We start from the raw sequence: 17,481 nt of genomic DNA, 5'->3' as shown, positions 1-17,481 counted from the left end.
TGAAAATGTGCTCACGATGCGGAGCCACGAACGAGTGTTTTGAATTTCTATCTGGACAATCGATAGCAACATTTTTCATGCACAAAAACGCCGCTCAAAGGAGAATGTATGTACAATTTTCTTATTTATTTCTGTACCCATTTTTCGTGGCCCTATCTCACGTCTTCTTTGCATAGGAAACTACCATTGGTTTGTCCTTCAATATGTATCCGTTAACTGCAGTCAGTGCACGCTCTACACATGCCTCAAATATGCCACCATCAGGCGTTTCGACACCATCGCCAGCAGGAGGAACAAATGTAACAAATGCTTGACCCTTCATTCTTCCCGTTTTCATCAGCCTTACATCGATTGTTTGAACCTCTTTGTCGGGGAAGAAAGCGCCGAAAACCGACAGCAGATCCTGTTCCGTGACGTGCTTGGAAAGGTTCTTAATGTACAGCTTGTTGGTAGGTTCGCCTGCGCTGTAGTGTTGGAAAACGTTCAGCGTTTTGCGTTGCTCGTCTGGGATTCGATTGCTTAAAATAGTATCGATGGATAAAGGTGGCGGGCATCGGGCTTCCGCCGAGGATGCTACCTTCTCCGGTGTTTCCACCGGTGTAGGATCGCCGGGAGGAATATTTCCATCTGATGCGGTTAGTGAAGCTGCAGAAATGTGTATTTCTAGTTTCGCCTTTTTCTGTGGCTTCCCGACAGTTTGTGGCTCTACCGGCGCAGGGTCGTAATTGACTACTTTCATGGTGCGCTTCAGCAAGCTGGAAGCCACTTTTACCTTCCCTGCACTGTTCAGTTCTGAGTCCGATTCTAGCTCCGATTCCTCGTCCGACAGTGTAGCTGTTTGAGCCGCAAGGCCATCCCCTTCCGGTCGTTCCGTTACGCGAGCGATTGGATCGGCATTTGGGCCACTTTCAAACGGTGGTTTCAGGTTCATCTTGTTCATCAAGTGCAGCGTCTGGTAGTAAAGTGCAGTGTTCGAGGCCAGCTCTGCGACGATGTTTGCTGCGATATCGGGCGTACACTTTGGATACCGGTAAGAGAGATGTGGCGGTGGGAACGAGTCATATCCGAGCGAAAAACAGGGCTCCCCTGGCATGGCCCTAGTCCTACTCCTTGCAGCGTCCTTCAGAACGGAACAGTCTGATGAGCTAGAGGGCTCAGTCTCACCAGTGTACTCTACTTTCAATCGGTGCGTTTTAATCTGCAGCTGATGCAGGCGCGCAATCACTAGGCGTACTTCCGATTCGTTGTCAACGCTCACAATCGCACCGTGCGTATTTCTCCGTTTGATAAAACGATCCGTTTCCAACCCGAAGAGGTGTAAAAACTCTCGCACATCGACACTGGTAAATATGGGTGGAAAATTGAAAATTCTTAGCGTAATCGGCTTCATGCTGGGCGCGCGTTCTGGTTCACTCCACCAGCGTGTATGGAATAGAAATGTAAACAAAACGAACCAACACCAACACCACCACAATCAGCCAGCAGCAGCTGATTGTCAAACGAGCACCGCGCCTACTGTTTACCTTGATTCCATCTGACAGCATGCATGTTATGCCATTTTCACGGCACACTGTTTTGCGGCACTTTTCGATCGGTTCTGTGCAAAGAGTAGATTTAAAGGAAATATTTATTAAACACAGCGATGCTTCTAACGAGACAACTAAGGCATGCGGCGAGGATACTGCAGCTTCCGGCACGATTGGGCACGATGCCGGCCAGGCAGTGCAGCACACAGCCGAAGGACGACTTGGGGCAGGACGGCAAGAGCCCAGACGATAAGAGGAGCCTCATCCTCCGGACGAACCTGTTCGAATCGGCGGCGAAAAAGGACAAACAAACGTACATCGAGATGGTGCGGATATTCGAGAAGCGAAGCGTTCACCGGCGTAATCACGTCGAGTTCATCTACGCCGCCCTGCGCCACATGGAAGAGTTCGGCGTGAACAAGGATATTGCCGTGTACAAGGCACTGATCGACGTGATGCCGAAGGGCAAGTTCATACCGACCAACATCTTCCAGGCAGAGTTCATGCATTACCCGCGCCAACAGCAGTGCATCATCGATCTGCTCGAGCAGATGGAGGATAATGGGGTCATGCCCGACTACGAGATGGAAGCGATGCTGATCAACGTGTTCGGCAAGAAGGGACACCCGGTGCGCAAGTACTGGCGCATGATGTACTGGATGCCCAAGTTTAAAAATCTATCTCCGTGGCTGCTGCCGAACCCGGTGCCGGACGACACGTTCGAGCTGGCCCGGCTAGCGGTCGAGCGCATGTGTTCGATCGATCCGCGCAGCAAAGTGGACGTGTTCGATACGAAGGCGGTGGAGAACGCGCTGGACCATACGTGGGTCGTTAGCGGGCAAAGCGTGGAGCAGTCGGAACTGTTGGAGGCCCACAGCAAACAGGAACCCGTGTACATAGAGGGCCCGTTCGTGATATGGTTGCGGAACCGTTGCATCAACTACTACGTGCTGAAGTGCGCTCCAAAACCCCTGCCAACCGTCGAGCAAACCGAGGACCCGGACGGTAAGCACGAACGGAACACGGTTCCTTTCCCTAACACTTATTGCGCTCTTACTTCATGCTTACAGATGTGAGCAATCTGCACAATCCCTACGTCGGATTAGATTTGCGCTTCCGTAAGGGGCAGCGGGCAGGATCGGCTGTGAGCACACGACGACGATCCATCCACGAGCAAGACGACGGTATCATCTACGCCATCTGCTGTACTGGAACATCGACGAAGGATTCGCTTCTGTCTTGGATCCGATTGCTAGAGCAAGAGAAGGGCAATGCAGCACTAGCCTCACTCGCGGTGCTGTTTAAATTTACCTCTCCACCGACCGAGGTGACCGTTAGCGACGCAGATTCCAACACAGTGCAACACTAGGCGCGTGTATCGCCCCACTGTAAACCGTTGCTATAAATAGAGCTCAAACCCAAACCGATGTAACACCTGGCGTCAGCAGCACCTTCACAGATGACACAGAATGCGCGCCATACCTCGCCAAAATGCGACCGCAACCGATCATATGTTTAAAATCACAGAAATTTTATTTCCAATTCAATCGTCACACGCTGCTAAGTTCAGTAAATTCATACATCGTTTTTACAGTAATATACGGGATCGTAACACACCGTTGGTGTTACCCCGGTGCTAGAGAGAGAGTAAGGGCACAGTCTAGTCTAGCCGGTGGTGGGGTTGAGTGTCTGTTTGAGCGGGAACACCTGCGTCACCTTCCCGATGCCTTTGCTGGTGCCCTCGCGGAACAGTATCCGCATCCCGGGGCGCACGTACTCCGGGTGGCGCACAAAGCGGAACAGCACCGAGGCGGATTGATTTGTACCTATGCCCGTGTCGCCAGCACCCATGATGCCCTCGATAATGGCCGTCTGGCGGATGCTACCGATGTGAACGGTAGTCTGAAATCCCTTGAAGATGCGTGTCGCGTGAAACAGCACGGACACCTGTGCCTGCACAGCAAAGAAAAAAGCAAATAAAAACCCGGAATAAGATGTGCGATTCGCGATTCCCCACAGCCACAGCACAGGGTCGAATCCTACCTGAAAGAAGAAGCACCCACAGGCCACATCGCTACTCTCGTAGTCCGGCAGTATTACCATGCCGCTGCGCAGCGCAGGCATCGGCTCGACGGTGTTGAAGGACAGTGACGCACTCTGGCCGGCACGCACCACCCGGCAGGGTGCCTTATTGCGGTGAATCGTTTGCACGGTTACCGAAAAGAACGATCCGTCCTGCAGCGGGCCCACCTTCACCTGACTGTTCTCGGTAAGTACGCCCTTGCAGAGCAACCCGCCGGCCACGGTGCCCACCTCGGCGACGCGAAAGATTTCGTCAATCTGAAACTCGATCGGTTGCTGCTCGAGCCGCTCCTTCTCGGCATTGCTTATGCCGGGCGACAGCACGTACAGGTACTGGATCAGCAGGTCCAGCCCTTCGCCCGTTACGTTCGACACGCAGAAGATGGGCACAATCTGTTCCACGCTCTGGTGCGCGTTCGCGTTCAGCACATCGTCCTGATTACTAATTAAGTACGGCACCTTCCGGTATCCGATCGCGGTGAGCAAATTCTTCAGCTCGAACAGGATCGGTTCGGGCGGGGCGAGATCAATTTTCGTCACGATGATCGAGAACGATATGTCGAGGGCGTGGATGATCGCCAGATGCTCGCGCGTCATATTGCTAATGTTGCCGGCCGCTATCACAATCAGCGCATGGTGCGGACAGTACCCGGACAGTGCCTGGACCGTGGTTTTCAGGTACCGCCGGTGCCCGGCCAGATCCATGAAGGTGACAAGCTTGGTCGAGCGGTCGCTAATCTCTTCGGCCGTCATCATTTCGTTGTACTTGTAGTTAATCACGCTGCCCTCGGCATCGAACCCGAGCGTTTCGTGCGATATGCAGGACGTGCGGCCGGTCTGTATTTCGTGCATGTGCCGGAACATGTTCAACCGCGCCAGCCCGCGCCCATTGTCAAACTCGCCCTGCGTTAGCACCCCGAGCAGGGTGGACTTGCCGGCGTCCGCGCCTCCCAGCACGGCCACGCGCACCTCGATGTTGTGCTGATCGTCGGGAATCTTGCGTACAAGCACCTCCACGACGCTCCGGTGGTCGGCCAGACTCTTGCGTCGCAGGATGCTGGTCGACGCGTCCAGCTTACGCGCCATCTGGTTGAGCGTGTGCAACGAAACGGTCATGTCGGCGTCGTTCAGCCCGTGCAGGTGGCCCGAATCCGATACCCCGATTTCGTAAATGGCTTCCCCGTTGCCTTCGCGTAACCGCCATTTCATCTGCGTCACGAGATGCTCGAACCGTTGCTTCGACGGATTGATCAGCTTCAGTTTGTACTCAATGTTACCGAGCTGCGGTTCCGGCGGCAGAAAGCCACGGTTAAAATCGATGCCTTTCAGCATCAGCTCGGTGCTGCTGTCGCCGTTCCGGTGGTGCAGCAGCTGGCTTATGGTGTCGATCTGCTCATTGCTATCGTCGTCGTTCCCGTTGCGGAGGTCGGAGTCGCTGTTCGAGCCCGACGATGGGGACGGGTCGAAGAGGTCAAAAAATGAGTCCATCGAAACTGTGGGAGCAGAAGTGTACAGTGGGTCCATCCATCGAGAGCGCGGAAGGTGATTCATTTGTTTTTTGGTTTATGGTTTTTGTTCCAAGAATAGTCCGATTACCGCAAAAGGGAAGAAAGAAACACCAAACGTTCGGGTTAGTGCATATATGGGTTGGCATATAAACTTATTTCTCCCGAGATAAAAAAAATGCCTCAAACGACCTTCAGGCAGGCTCGAAGCAGTAAGTCAGGCCCTCTCTCATACACTTTCGCTACTGCAATGCACTGGACCACTTTGCATCAGCCGATTGAAATCGATTTCGTCATAATTATTTATCAACACACAACGGCACGGCACGTTCACTTTTGTTGCAATCCCTCCCAATTCAAAGAAGCAGCGCTTCTAAGCTCGTTTGTACCAACCGCAGCGCTGCAGGCCAGCACAACCGTCTTCTTATTTCACAACAGCCAACGGTGCCCAAGAGGGCGAAGCAAACGGCCACAAGAAGAAACCAAACGTACCAAAATAGAAAATTTTCTTTGTTGATAAACAGACGGGGTGATTTTATAACATCAACACAACACCAATAAACAGCCTACCGAGTCAATGCACCTTCAAATTTTGAACATTCGCGGCACCTTCGCGCCCGCAGCAACCAATAGTCGGATGGGGCAACACTCGCTCGAAGAAAAATGGCCTGCAAGCACAATTCTGGGGTACTGAAATTCACCTACCCTATTATTCGTGTGCGCTCCACACGTATACGATATTTTTACACTTGATATTTCTTGCCCTTTTTTTGTCCAAGTGTGTATACCGAAGGAGGTATGTTTCGACGCACACATGCATGGCTTTTTCCTCCAACATGCACACACACACACTGATGCACGCCTACTGACAGTTACCGTTTTGCTGTCAAACTTCGGAACGAGCGTCGCGGTGTTCGGGTTCCGAATAGCGCCCGGTGAAAATACTTGTACAATCGCGAGTAAAATTTTAAATCCAGCACGTGATTTTAAGGATTTGTAGCGCGGGAAAAGCTTTGTTTCGATTTTTTTATTCGATTCGATTTGTGTGTTGCGGGTACGCTGTCGTCGCTTTGCTAAAGAAAGGAGTACACAATATCTGCTATAATGCATAGCAAACTGCGACGTTCTAGGGCTACGGTAACTCTGAATAGAACCGCTAGTGGCGATTTTCACTTGGTAAAAGGACAAATTTCTTAAGCAGATAGCAGACAAGCAATTCGTAAAATTTCAGACAGCATGCATAATGTAAGAAATGCATATTGAGCTATTTTGAATAAAACGCCCGCTATAACACAAACAATAAAAAAACTGATCAGTGCACTCGACTAACGAGTGGCGTAATGTAATGCGATGCCAATTCAAAGCAACCAATGCACCAGACATCGTCCGGTGTGCAAGTGTAGCCAGGGGTCTGCAAATAAACGGAAAACAAATAAATTCATACATATCGAACAATACCAACACAGTCAAAACGGGCGTAACAATCAATCGCTCCGCGTCCGGACAGTACCGCGCTAGATCAATGGAAGACTTTGGATTGCCCAGTCTGTATCGACACTGCTTCGAATTTGTTGCATAAAGGTCCGTAATCGTTTTCCTATGTTACACACTTCGCGCATGCTAAGAACATCAATTCGGATGAATAGATCATAGGACAAATCAGAATGCTACAGAAGAGGATTGCCATATCCGAAGCAATCACCACTTATCCAAATCGCGCCCATCATTTACATCATGAGTCGATGGATTGAGTATGAATAAAAACATGCAAGTCTTCTTTATTATGGGTACGATATATTACACCTTTAAATGCTTTAAACCCCTAAATAGATGGTCATAATTAGATCCAACTCTCTATTTCTCTAGCTGGACACGAGTAAAGTCAATGCTGGGCGCCACAGCGGAAGATAACAAAAATCACTCGTATCAGTAAAACAGACGTGCATGTAGCAATTGATAAGAAGATTGAATGTTCTGGCAGTCTTACAGGGGGAGGTGGATAGGTATGACAAACAGGGCAACATTTCAGAAGGAAAACCGTATGACGCAAAGTGTGACAAACACCCTGGGCTGGGAGATGTGAAAGGAGATTTGTTTTATCTTATCCTTAAGACGTGCCCCACACACACACACACACTAAAGTACATATGATTTTGCCCTCGGTTTTCTTTCAATATTCCCCCTTTTTTATTTTTTTTCCCATTAATTGTGGTTTTTCATCTGTTTTTCTTTTTTTTTTTTGTTGGTTCAAATGATACAATCTTATCTAATGTACTGGAATTTCACATTCAAGAAACCCGGCTACCCGGTTTCTCTATTGCAAATGAAGGTTTGAAAGCTTCCGTTTGTTTGTTTGTTGGTTTGCTTGTTTAAAATTCATTGGTCCTGATGGCCACCTGAACTACCACCGCTCGTTGCTGCTGCTGCTGCTAGAAATAGGAACACAAACACGCTAAAACAATCACAACACGACTGCCGGCAACGCTACTCCTGCTGCTGTTGCTCTTCCTCCGGAATCTCTTCCATTTCGTCGTAATCCTCCACATCAGCGTCCTGATACTGTTGGTACTCGGAGATGAGATCGTTCATGTTCGACTCGGCCTCGCTAAACTCCAGCTCGTCCATACCCTCGCCAGTGTACCAGTGCAGGAACGCTTTCCGTCTGAACATGGCGGTAAACTGCTCCGAGATGCGCTTGAAGATCTCCTGGATGGCCGTGGTGTTGCCGATGAAGGTGGCCGACATTTTCAAGCCGCGCGGCGCAATGTCGCACACCGCCACCTTCACGTTGTTCGGGATCCACTCGACGAAGTAGCTGCTGTATTTGCTTTGAATGTTCAGCATCTGCTGATCGACTTCCTTCATCGACATCGTGCCTACAAGATGATCGTTCACGTTAGCTACTATCTTTGCTGCAGGCAAGGACACAGTTAACCGTACCTCGGAAGATGGCCGCACACGTCAGATATCGACCGTGGCGCGGGTCGCACGCGGTCATCATGTTTTTGGCATCGAACAGCTGTGCGGTCAGTTCCGGAACCGTCAGTGCACGGTACTGCTGGGATCCTTTAGCCGTGAGCGGTGCGAACCCGGGCATGAAGAAGTGCAGTCGCGGGAACGGCACCATATTGACGGCCAGCTTGCGAAGGTCAGCATTTAGCTGACCCGGGAACCGCAGGCACGTCGTAACGCCCGACATCGTAACCTAGCACGGTTTAGACGGGGAAAACGTTAGCTTGCGTGCTAAACCGAGCGACATAGCGCATCGCTCGCGGGACAGCACAATGGGACAACAGTTTTTAAGGGACGTTGGTGCTGTCACACAATTGTTAGAACGCACAACGGAACCGGCCATCCGGTTCCGGGGGACTCATCTTACCTAGGTGGCGGGCGTGTTACTTACAGAGATTAAATGGTTTAGGTCGGGATAGGTAGGATTGAAGATCCTAAGCGTTCTAAAGCAGATGTCATACAGCGCTTCGTTATCTATACAGTTGGTCTGATCGGACGCTTCGATGAGCTGGTGCATCGATAAGGTAGCGTTGTATGGCTCCAAAACTACATCGGACACCTACGTGCAGGGGGGGTGGAGTCGAGAGGGGCGGGGGGCGGAAAGGGAAGAAATGTGGTCAAAAACGGGTGCAGTACTTACGGATACCAAGTGATTGAGGTCCCCGTAGGTGGGAGACGTTAGCTTAAGCGTTCGGAAACAGATATCGTACAAAGCTTCGTTGTCGATACAGAACGTGTCGTCCGTGTTTTCGACCAACTGGTGTATGGAGAGCGTCGCATTGTACGGCTCCACTACGGTATCGGATACCTGGCGTGGCAATCCGATCGGAACAGGGCAGAAGAAGAAAAATAGCGTGGATGGGGGGGCACACAACAGAAAACAGATTATCAGAACGCTTGTGTTACGCTCTCGATCCGTGCGCGTGACCAGTCGGTGTGATCAGCTTCGAATCTTCTCCCGATGCACTCAATCACTTTGAAGGACTCGATCGATTCGATCCGATCGGTCGGCAAATTTTCCCACCCCGCACAACATACCTTCGGCGATGGAACAACGGAGAATGTGTTCATAATGCGGTCGGGGTACTCTTCACGAATTTTCGATATCAAGAGCGTGCCCATGCCGGAGCCGGTGCCGCCGCCCAGCGAATGGGCCAGCTGGAAGCCCTGCAGGCAGTCGCACGCTTCCGTCTCTTTGCGGATCACGTCGAGCACGCTGTCCACCAGCTCGGCACCCTCGGTGTAGTGGCCCTTCGCCCAGTTGTTGCCTGCAATAGGTTAGAAGAGTGTTAGCAGTGCGCGTTGGAATATGATACAGGTGCGAAGCGCATTCCTTACCAGCGCCCGACTGAGCGTAAACGAAGTTGTCCGGTCGGAACAGTGCACCGTACGGTGACTGACGGACGGAATCCATCGTGCCCGGTTCCAGATCGACCAAAACCGCACGCGGCACATACTTGTTGCCGTTGACCTCGGTATAGTACACGTCGATGCGCTCGAGCTGCAGGTCGGTGTCGCCATGATAGTGTCCAGTCGGATCGATACCGTGCTCATCCGAGATGATCTCCCAGAACTGAGGGCGAGAGAGAGAGAGGGATGGGAGAGGCGAATCAAAAACATTGCACATACAAAAGCACACAGAGAAAATAAGTCACAATGCTTATCAGTAGCAGAACGCTGGTACCAGGCGTAGATCACTCGATCTTCGGTTGAAGCTGTTTTACGCACGATCGAGTTTACTTTCATTCAGCAAGTCGGGACAGTAGCGTCAACAGCGCTCCAAACTCAACAACACGCATCAATGTAACGTCCGAGGAACAACATTTCGCAATTACGACGCCGTCCATCGGAACGTCGAGCATCAGCTGATTGGCTGGGAATGAATCACTGATCGTTCAGACCTTCACATCAGGGCATCTGTTTAATTGATGGCGCTCGTTGTTTCGCTGCTGTTCCGGAGCCTGCACGTGCATCGGCGCTGACGTACGCCACTCATTCACATTTGAAATGATTCTGAACCTCGGTAGCGGCAAGTGGCACTCATAGCGAAGCATCGCGCGTAACGCCGGAGACAAAAAATGAAGCAAAATGGGGTAAGCAAAGACAACAAAACAGTTGGAGGCACTTCGGTTTCATGTGCGACATCATCATCACCTTACTTTACGCTTTTTAATGTACGTGCGCTCTCTCTCCCACTCTCTCTGTCTGTCTCTAAACCGTGCACCACGGTGCCAGACGGGTTTCTATAAATACCGGTGCTAGTTTAGAACGGAAATACGTTCCGTACGCCCTGGCATTCGATTTGGGGTGACCATTTTCGAGACGGAGTTTATTTCTTATTTTGACATGCTGCCACGTAGTTCTTGTCGAGCGGCCTCTGTCCGGTAATGATGTCCGGCCAAATGCGCTTGTACCGTGGTGACGGCCGCGACCAAAAACATGATTCATTGATAAGATATCACCGCACCTTACATAACCACACACACACACACACACACGCCCGATAAACACTGGCCGTTTGCTGCCGTATCACGCCGACTTGCGGACGTGGAGGCGTGTAGGATCTTCTTCACGTACCTTGGACCCGATCTGATTGCCGCACTGGCCAGCCTGCAGATGCACAATTTCTCTCATGGTGGTGAAATGAAGCGACCTAGACGAACCTTATGTCGGCGGCTGTTAATCCAATTATGAAAACGTGCACTTTCTACTCGATGACCGCCAGACGGAGGGGGGCGGGTAAAGCCGGACAGACGGACGGGAGGGCGTAACGAATAGACGGAACGAAAAACGGTTTCTAGCGCACCCACCAAGAGGTAGTAGTGTGGGACCGTTTTGTGGCACCTGCTGTCGGACGATCGCGGCTGTGCACTCTGGTTCGCGGTTCGCAAGCAACTGAACAGAACACGAATGACACGCACAAACGCAGCGCGCAAGCGGTGAGCAGTGCGCGCGACACATACCCAGCCGTACCCGTGTCCAACGGTTGTTGTCCAACCAATACCACCACAATCTCCTCCGAAGCGCTGCTATGGGCCCATATTTACCTCGACGAACACTACCAACCAACGCCGACCGACCGACCGACCGACCGACCTTACGCTTATAGCCGGCGGATGATAATGCTATTTCGGGTGTACGTGTATGCACGTGTTCCATTATCAGACGCAATTCAGCTACGGAGATTCGCATTGTGGAACGAGTGACGGTCATAGGGGAGTGTTTTTTTTTTAATTTTGTGTAAATGAAATTAAAAACCTGCAATATAAACACTTTTTTATTTGTGTTGTAGCATATTGCAACATTCACTTAGCTCCATTTAGTTTAGGTTTTATTTAAAAATGCGAGAGAAATTGTAACTGTGGAGAGAATTTCGTAACAGTCGGAAATTGTTATATCACCGCTAGTGTACCATAGATGGCGCTAGTGACACCTACACCAGCCTTCGCTGTAAGCCTACCACCCCAGCAATTGAAATGCTGCGTATTCGTGGCTTCAGCATTCGTGTTTGCATATACATTTGTTAACGTTTAGATTTTATTACGTTGATTTATCTCTCTCGATTTAACATGATTCTGGCAAAATACAGTGACAAGTAGTAATAGAATAGAATTTTTGGCTGTTACTTTTCACACTTTTAGCCTTAACAGAATTTGGTAAAAGCAATATTATCATCTTAACTGTGCCAAGCAATAGTTTGCTTTCCTATAACAGTAACAGAACTAACTAGCGCCCAAACGACCCCAAAATAGATGCCCAAAACGATAAAAAAAATTGTTTTAATTTTAAACTAGCGAAGACGCATGTTCCCATTTATGCTATTGACACATTTTCATCACAATAGCAAGAAGCCTCAGAATCCAATTCATGAAAGTGCCATCAGTCTCCGTACGACAGGACCGAGGATTGTATTCCATCCGAACTGCCTCCCCATATGCAGAACTGACTTTCCAGCAATCAAGTCCAAGTCCAGTAAAATCAAGCCAGAAATGACAGACCGACATCTTTCGAGTTTGTTGTGCCAATGAAAAAATTAAGCAGAGGAAAACTTGAGCAAAGATAAATGTTGAACTCCGACGTAAGCTCAATAGAGATAGATTGGTGGACTGGATCACAAGTTTGTCAGTTGACTATCAGCTTAGAATTCGACAGAAGCTGCAAAAACTACCGACCAGATCCTCGCAAGAAACAGGGTCTTGTAAATGGATAATGGAACACCACGGAACCAAATGATCGAGGAAGCCCGGGACTTTACCTCGTCGAATTAAGTTTACTATCAAGTTCATGGACCATAAAGCAGAAGCAGTGCTTGTTAAGTTAAGAACTTATGAAGATTAAGCCTTGAAAGACTCAGCTGTTCGATTCAATGCGGAATCGGTAAGAGTGGTCTAGAAGAGGCCGTTTCACCTTTCAAGAAACATCCATCAGAGACCTCGATCGTAAAATCTTTTCCAAAGAGACATTGTCGATCAGAGCTTTTGTCGTCCATCGTGTTTTGTGTTGCAAAAGTATTTTTCAGCGATCATTTATTATAATTAATGTTCATTATTACGAGGGTTAAAGACGAATGGAATTCAAAATCTTAACTTGTTTGTTTGCCGTCAAACCCAAATTGCAATATCCGATAGCGTTTGTTGAATAATAAAATCAAATAAAAATTTCTTTAAATTTTCTACAATAACTGTATACAAGTATGGGCACGATTCCAACCGTAGCGTGGAAAGCTTTGAGCTTCCATTGAACTTTTACGTACACGGTTATGCGGCCATGCAATATTGCATGCAAAAATGGCTTGAGGGCGTAAGGAGTCGTAAAAAAGGCCATTCCTTTGAGCTTGTTTACCTGCCTAGCAGAGCTGCTGTGTAACCGATATGGATATTAACTGCCGAAATATCATTTGCAGATACTTATTATAAATTATTAATTTTAAATGAATTTAAAAGCTAGTTTCTTACTTTAATTTAATCCTCGAGGAAAAGGACGACATTTCAAAACGAAAATTGCACTTAATGTAGAGGAAGAGTTACAAATATAAAAATAGATGAAAAGTACAGTTTTACTCCCAATTCTAACCAACATCTCTCGTATTGGAACACGATTCGAACACCCTTCGTACAAAGTATTAGGCGTCTCCATCGAACGATCACCTGAAGGTCCATGGTCGCCTCTGTGTTGAATTGTCTAGCAAAGCATTACAACTGAGCATTTAGCTAAAGATTTTATACTACATTAAAAAATTGCACCATTTAACCATATAAACAGCATCATACGATTTGGGAGGGAAAAAAGCCAACATCCTCGCGTACATCAGGCTGTCGACCAATTTCAACCGTGTGGCAGTGTGGCTCGGTGCGCCCTTTAGCCACCAAACAAAGAAATCCGCACGGGCACATGCGCACACGCTATGCATGCGTGTACGTACGCAAGCAGTTTTCGAATCAACTCAACCGTTGAACCATATTTTTCGGTGGAATAGCACACGCCAAAACCTGAACCGGAGGAGCTCACGTCACGACGACTATACCGTGGGCAAAGCAAACTTGAGCTGGGTGAAGAAATGTCTCGGCCCGGCCACTTCCACCCCCCCCTCCCCTCCTCCCCCTTTGCTAGGGGTTTTTGTACCGGAGCATAATATTCATGTTATATTCTTTCCATTCCCGGGGAGCGCACGGCACAAAAGGAAAAGCCCCGCGAGCGACAGCGACGAGCTAGAGCTAGAGTTTTCACTAGTCCACGTGGGCGAACTTTGAAGCGTGCGGGGGAGGTGGGTTCTGCGTGGGTACGGTGGTTTGCGGCTGTTTTACTTGTTGCTTAAGCACACACACAGTAAATGGGCGAATTGACGAAAAGGGTGTGTGTATGTGATGATATCTATTACATTAGTGAGTGTTTGTATATCGAATCACTTTTCCACTCGCAGCACACGCACCACCGTTATGCACCGTTCGAGGAGGCGAGGGGAAGGGCGGGAACGGAGGGAAGGGAATTCGAACGATTTCTCCAACTTTCCTCCAACCAGTGCGTGGTCGTCGGATGGATCCGGTTTTTGGGGCGGGGTGGTTGAACGGATGAACAGCGGGGCACAGGCTCTTAGAAGCTTGCTTTTAATTATATATTAGAGCAAATTGCCCTAGCAAGCAAGCCAGCAAGCAGGCAGCAATTTGGGGCCGGTATTCTCCGGGAAAATCAAACAACACCAAACGGCACATTGCGTCGTGGCCCAAAAGAAAGAACAGAAACAATAGTACATAGCGAAAAAAGAAAAGCATCAAAAGCCCCCCCGCTAGCTAGACTTTTGCTTTATTTCACTCGCAACCCGGGCAGAGCTATGTTGTTGTTTTGTTTTTTTGTATCTCCCCTTCTTATCACTCGCTTCTTTCTCTTCTTTCATCTCCCCCACACGCTATCTTGTTGCTTTGCCGAAAAAAGACTTTAAAAGCCAATAGAGTATCACTGGGCGAAATAGATACGCCCTAGCTGGAAATTAAAATATAAATAATAAATTCATTGCCTTGTACGAGCAGTAGCAGCAGCAGCAGCATATTCAGGGCCAGCGCTATCGGTTTTTGTAGCCAGGCTCCGCCGCTCTAAACCCGTTTGGCAGAAGCGCTCCACATCCGCCTGAAGAACCCATTTGACTCCCGGTCTTGCTGGTCATGGTCGATTATACGGCAGCAAGATGAAACACGCCTTCGGACGTCAGGGACAAACCCCGTCACACACACACACACACCCACAGCACTCCAAGACGGCAACCATGGGCCAAGGAGCACGGTTCCTGCACCAAAACCGGGAACGGGAAAACGGGAGCGAACCGGAAGAGAGGCAAGAACAGTAGAATGCGCTGCAGCAGTACATGAAAACATTAATTTAATTCAAATAGCTTGTTGGATGTTTTATAATGACGCCCGAGGAGCATAGTCGCTTTTAATGCTGCCCACCCACCGAAACCCTCATCCCTCTCCTTGGCCTAGCAGGCTTGCATATTCCCGATAGCGTGAGCAGAACACTGCTCTACAATAGAACTTCGCCAGGAGTAGAAGTTCGCAAACCTCTCGAAGATAATTTTTTGTTTTTACAGCGCACCGAAAAAGTTTTGCTCCGCTGTGCTCTGGGCTGTGTTAGTTTTGTCTGTTAGCTCTTCCCGGCTCATTCGATAGATAGATATATTTTTCAAGCGCTGCCTAATGTCCCTCGGAACTCTCGCGGCTCCCCGGCCCACAATGGCAGCGTCATGGCTCGCTGGGTGTCACTTTAAAACGGGGCGAGTAAAGTGCCGAAAACTGCGTCACTTTTTTTCCATCAAACACTACTGCTGCTGCTGCTGCTGCTACTGCTGCATTCGGGTAGAATTAGGCCACACCATCATCAGCCTCGTCTGGTGCTGCCCGGTCTTCCCGGACTCCGCACCGGGGAAATTGGATGGCAAACGATGCGGTCGCACCAACACCAGCGTGTGCGAGGAGTTCATGGCTGGCACACACAACGAATTAGCAGGCAGACCGGCAGCGAGTTGATGACGGTTGCAGGCAGAAAAGCACATTCCGGTTTTTGTGTGCCAGGCATGGCCGGAACATAAACTCGATCCATGCCCGTTGTTGTTGTTGATGTTGCTGCTGCTGCTGCTGCTGCTGCTGTTACTGTTTGCCTCGGTTGGCTACAGATCAAATTAAACGAAAACATATAAACACACACCAAACATACGCATACATGCGGGCGCATGGGAGGAAAATCCTCCCTCTTTCTTTCATCCCGTTCTCCCTTCCTGTACCCCTCAGTTCTGCTGTTGAAGCCCCACTGATCTGGAGGCTGAAATTTTGGACCAGGGTCTCTTGCTGCTACTGCTGCTGCTGTTAGCGCTGTGCAACAGAGCAACGCAACGTCTTTCACCATTCGCCGACCGTTTGCTGTTAGAATTCAAGCATTAGAATATGGGACCGGCCGGATTATATCCCCCCGTACCACCTCTTCAACTTCGTCCACTCAGGCCATTGGACATAAAATAGGAAGCCTGGGATGACAGGAGGCAGATCGCTGAGCACTGTTCCGGGATAGGGCTCTCTGTTTGGATAGCAAATCAAAAAGAAACGGAAGAAAAACTTACTACAAACAACTTCACGTCGATACGAACGCTCTGTGACGGGGTTGGGTTGCGGGCCAGAGTTGCCACGCCGTGATATCCAGCACCCAAACGAACGCTCCTCTGCAGCGCAAATGTTCTGCATATGCGTGCCTCGCAGTGAGCCGTTCGAGTTCTTCATACAGTTTTTATACCCGGGAACACGGGATCCCACAGTGTGGAACTCTGCCCCATCTCTCCCTCCACCGAAGCTAGAAAGCTCCACAACAGCTCGGAATGGACGAGGAATAATTTATAAAATTTTCAACCAAACAAGCCACCTGGCTCTGTCTTCTGCGTCTTCCCGCCGTTATGAATTTTCGGCTATTTTTCTCTGCCCTAAACACGTCCTCACGTCCATCGTCGGCCGCCATAAAAGAAAAGCTTGGACGGAGCTGTTGGGGCATCTAGGGCGCGCGGGCGCTTCTGTCAGCAAAAACACACATTCAGTCACACACACACACACACAGCCCACACACGCCAGCATACATAAAGCGCATTTGCAAGCAGGGAAGAAGGAGCAACAACAAAAAATTGGTAGGCCATGAACACGAAATGAACACCGCGAGCAGAATAACATCACAGAACGCGCCTGCTTTGTTCTTTGTCTCCCCAGAATCTCGTCGCGAAGGCGCGTGTGGCGGTTATTGTTCCTGTGCGTGGATCCCTCTGCATCTGTGTGTGAGTGTGTGCGGCTTTGTGCAGAAAACTTTTCCTCCAGAGTATCCCTTTTATTGCCGGCCTTTCTCTCTTTCTCTTTTTCTCTCTCTCTCTCTCTCTCTCTCTCTCTCTTCCGGACCCTCGACCGCGCCTCCCTTGGCTCGCTTCCTGCTTCTTCCCAGTTGGCAATGGAATTTCATTCCTTTCTCGTTTTTCAATCTCCTGCTTCTCCTCCTTCAACCTCCAGGCGTCCCCGCCCCGGAAAAACACGGCCTCTCCACCGCTCTCGGATGTTCGTGCACTAGAACCCGGCCCGGCATCCTTTTTGCTACACAGTTAGACGCAATCAATATAAAAGACACGCACACGAACGCACGCGGCGCACGCACACTAGCGAACTTGTGAATGAAATGCCCCGAGCCTGATAGGAGCGCACGGGGTAGGCGGCTGAACAGAGGTGGTGGACGGTGGGAAACCGGGTGTGGAAAAGTAGGCTGGGACGGTTGTGATGCTAGAATGAATAACGTTCGTTCGGGTTTGGTATTCCGCCGCACGCCGAACGCCGTATCCTTTCGGC

The 17,481-nt window shown here is 49.6% G+C and overlaps 4 protein-coding genes across 11 annotated transcripts; 1 reads left to right on the top strand and 3 right to left on the bottom strand.

Annotated features, from left to right (window-relative positions):
• Positions 1-105: 105 nt before the first annotated feature.
• LOC118511966 (RNA-binding region-containing protein 3) lies at positions 106-1,551 on the bottom strand. Its single transcript, XM_036055698.1, has one exon. The coding sequence runs from the start codon at positions 1,388-1,390 to the stop codon at positions 158-160; it is 1,233 nt and encodes a 410-aa protein (XP_035911591.1). The 5' UTR covers positions 1,391-1,551; the 3' UTR covers positions 106-157.
• LOC118511970 (evolutionarily conserved signaling intermediate in Toll pathway, mitochondrial) lies at positions 1,543-3,525 on the top strand. The gene is made up of 2 exons (XM_036055707.1): positions 1,543-2,531; positions 2,597-3,525. Exons 1-2 carry the CDS (start codon positions 1,643-1,645, stop codon positions 2,893-2,895), a joined length of 1,188 nt encoding a protein of 395 aa, XP_035911600.1. The 5' UTR covers positions 1,543-1,642; the 3' UTR covers positions 2,896-3,525.
• Positions 3,037-5,980, bottom strand: LOC118511953 (GTP-binding protein 2). 7 transcript variants are annotated; one of them, XM_036055668.1, is made up of 3 exons: positions 5,819-5,980; positions 3,570-5,101; positions 3,037-3,479 (listed from the first exon to the last, which is right to left on the bottom strand). In XM_036055668.1, the coding sequence occupies exons 2-3, from the start codon at positions 5,094-5,096 to the stop codon at positions 3,192-3,194; spliced, it is 1,815 nt and encodes a 604-aa protein (XP_035911561.1). In that variant the 5' UTR covers positions 5,097-5,101; positions 5,819-5,980; the 3' UTR covers positions 3,037-3,191. The 7 variants fall into 7 exon arrangements, with proteins under 7 accessions (XP_035911561.1, XP_035911557.1, XP_035911564.1 ...); XM_036055664.1 differs by having other exon boundaries at positions 5,684-5,949; XM_036055671.1 differs by having other exon boundaries at positions 5,697-5,895.
• Positions 5,981-7,276: 1,296 nt separating this feature from the next.
• On the bottom strand, positions 7,277-11,244 carry LOC118511962 (tubulin beta chain-like). Of its 2 annotated transcripts, none has more exons than XM_036055685.1 (6): positions 10,703-11,244; positions 9,464-9,698; positions 9,164-9,393; positions 8,766-8,933; positions 8,054-8,318; positions 7,277-7,989 (listed from the first exon to the last, which is right to left on the bottom strand). In XM_036055685.1, exons 1-6 carry the CDS (start codon positions 10,757-10,759, stop codon positions 7,598-7,600), a joined length of 1,347 nt encoding a protein of 448 aa, XP_035911578.1. In that variant the 5' UTR covers positions 10,760-11,244; the 3' UTR covers positions 7,277-7,597. The 2 variants fall into 2 exon arrangements, with proteins under 2 accessions (XP_035911578.1, XP_035911579.1); XM_036055686.1 differs by lacking the exon at positions 8,766-8,933 and adding an exon at positions 8,517-8,684 and having other exon boundaries at positions 7,282-7,989; positions 10,703-11,098.
• Positions 11,245-17,481: the final 6,237 nt, after the last annotated feature.

This window comes from Anopheles stephensi, chromosome 3 (genome assembly GCF_013141755.1).
Source record: "Anopheles stephensi strain Indian chromosome 3, UCI_ANSTEP_V1.0, whole genome shotgun sequence".
Taxonomy (NCBI): Eukaryota; Metazoa; Arthropoda; class Insecta; order Diptera; family Culicidae; genus Anopheles; species Anopheles stephensi.
This window is presented reverse-complemented; position numbering and strand designations above follow the sequence as displayed.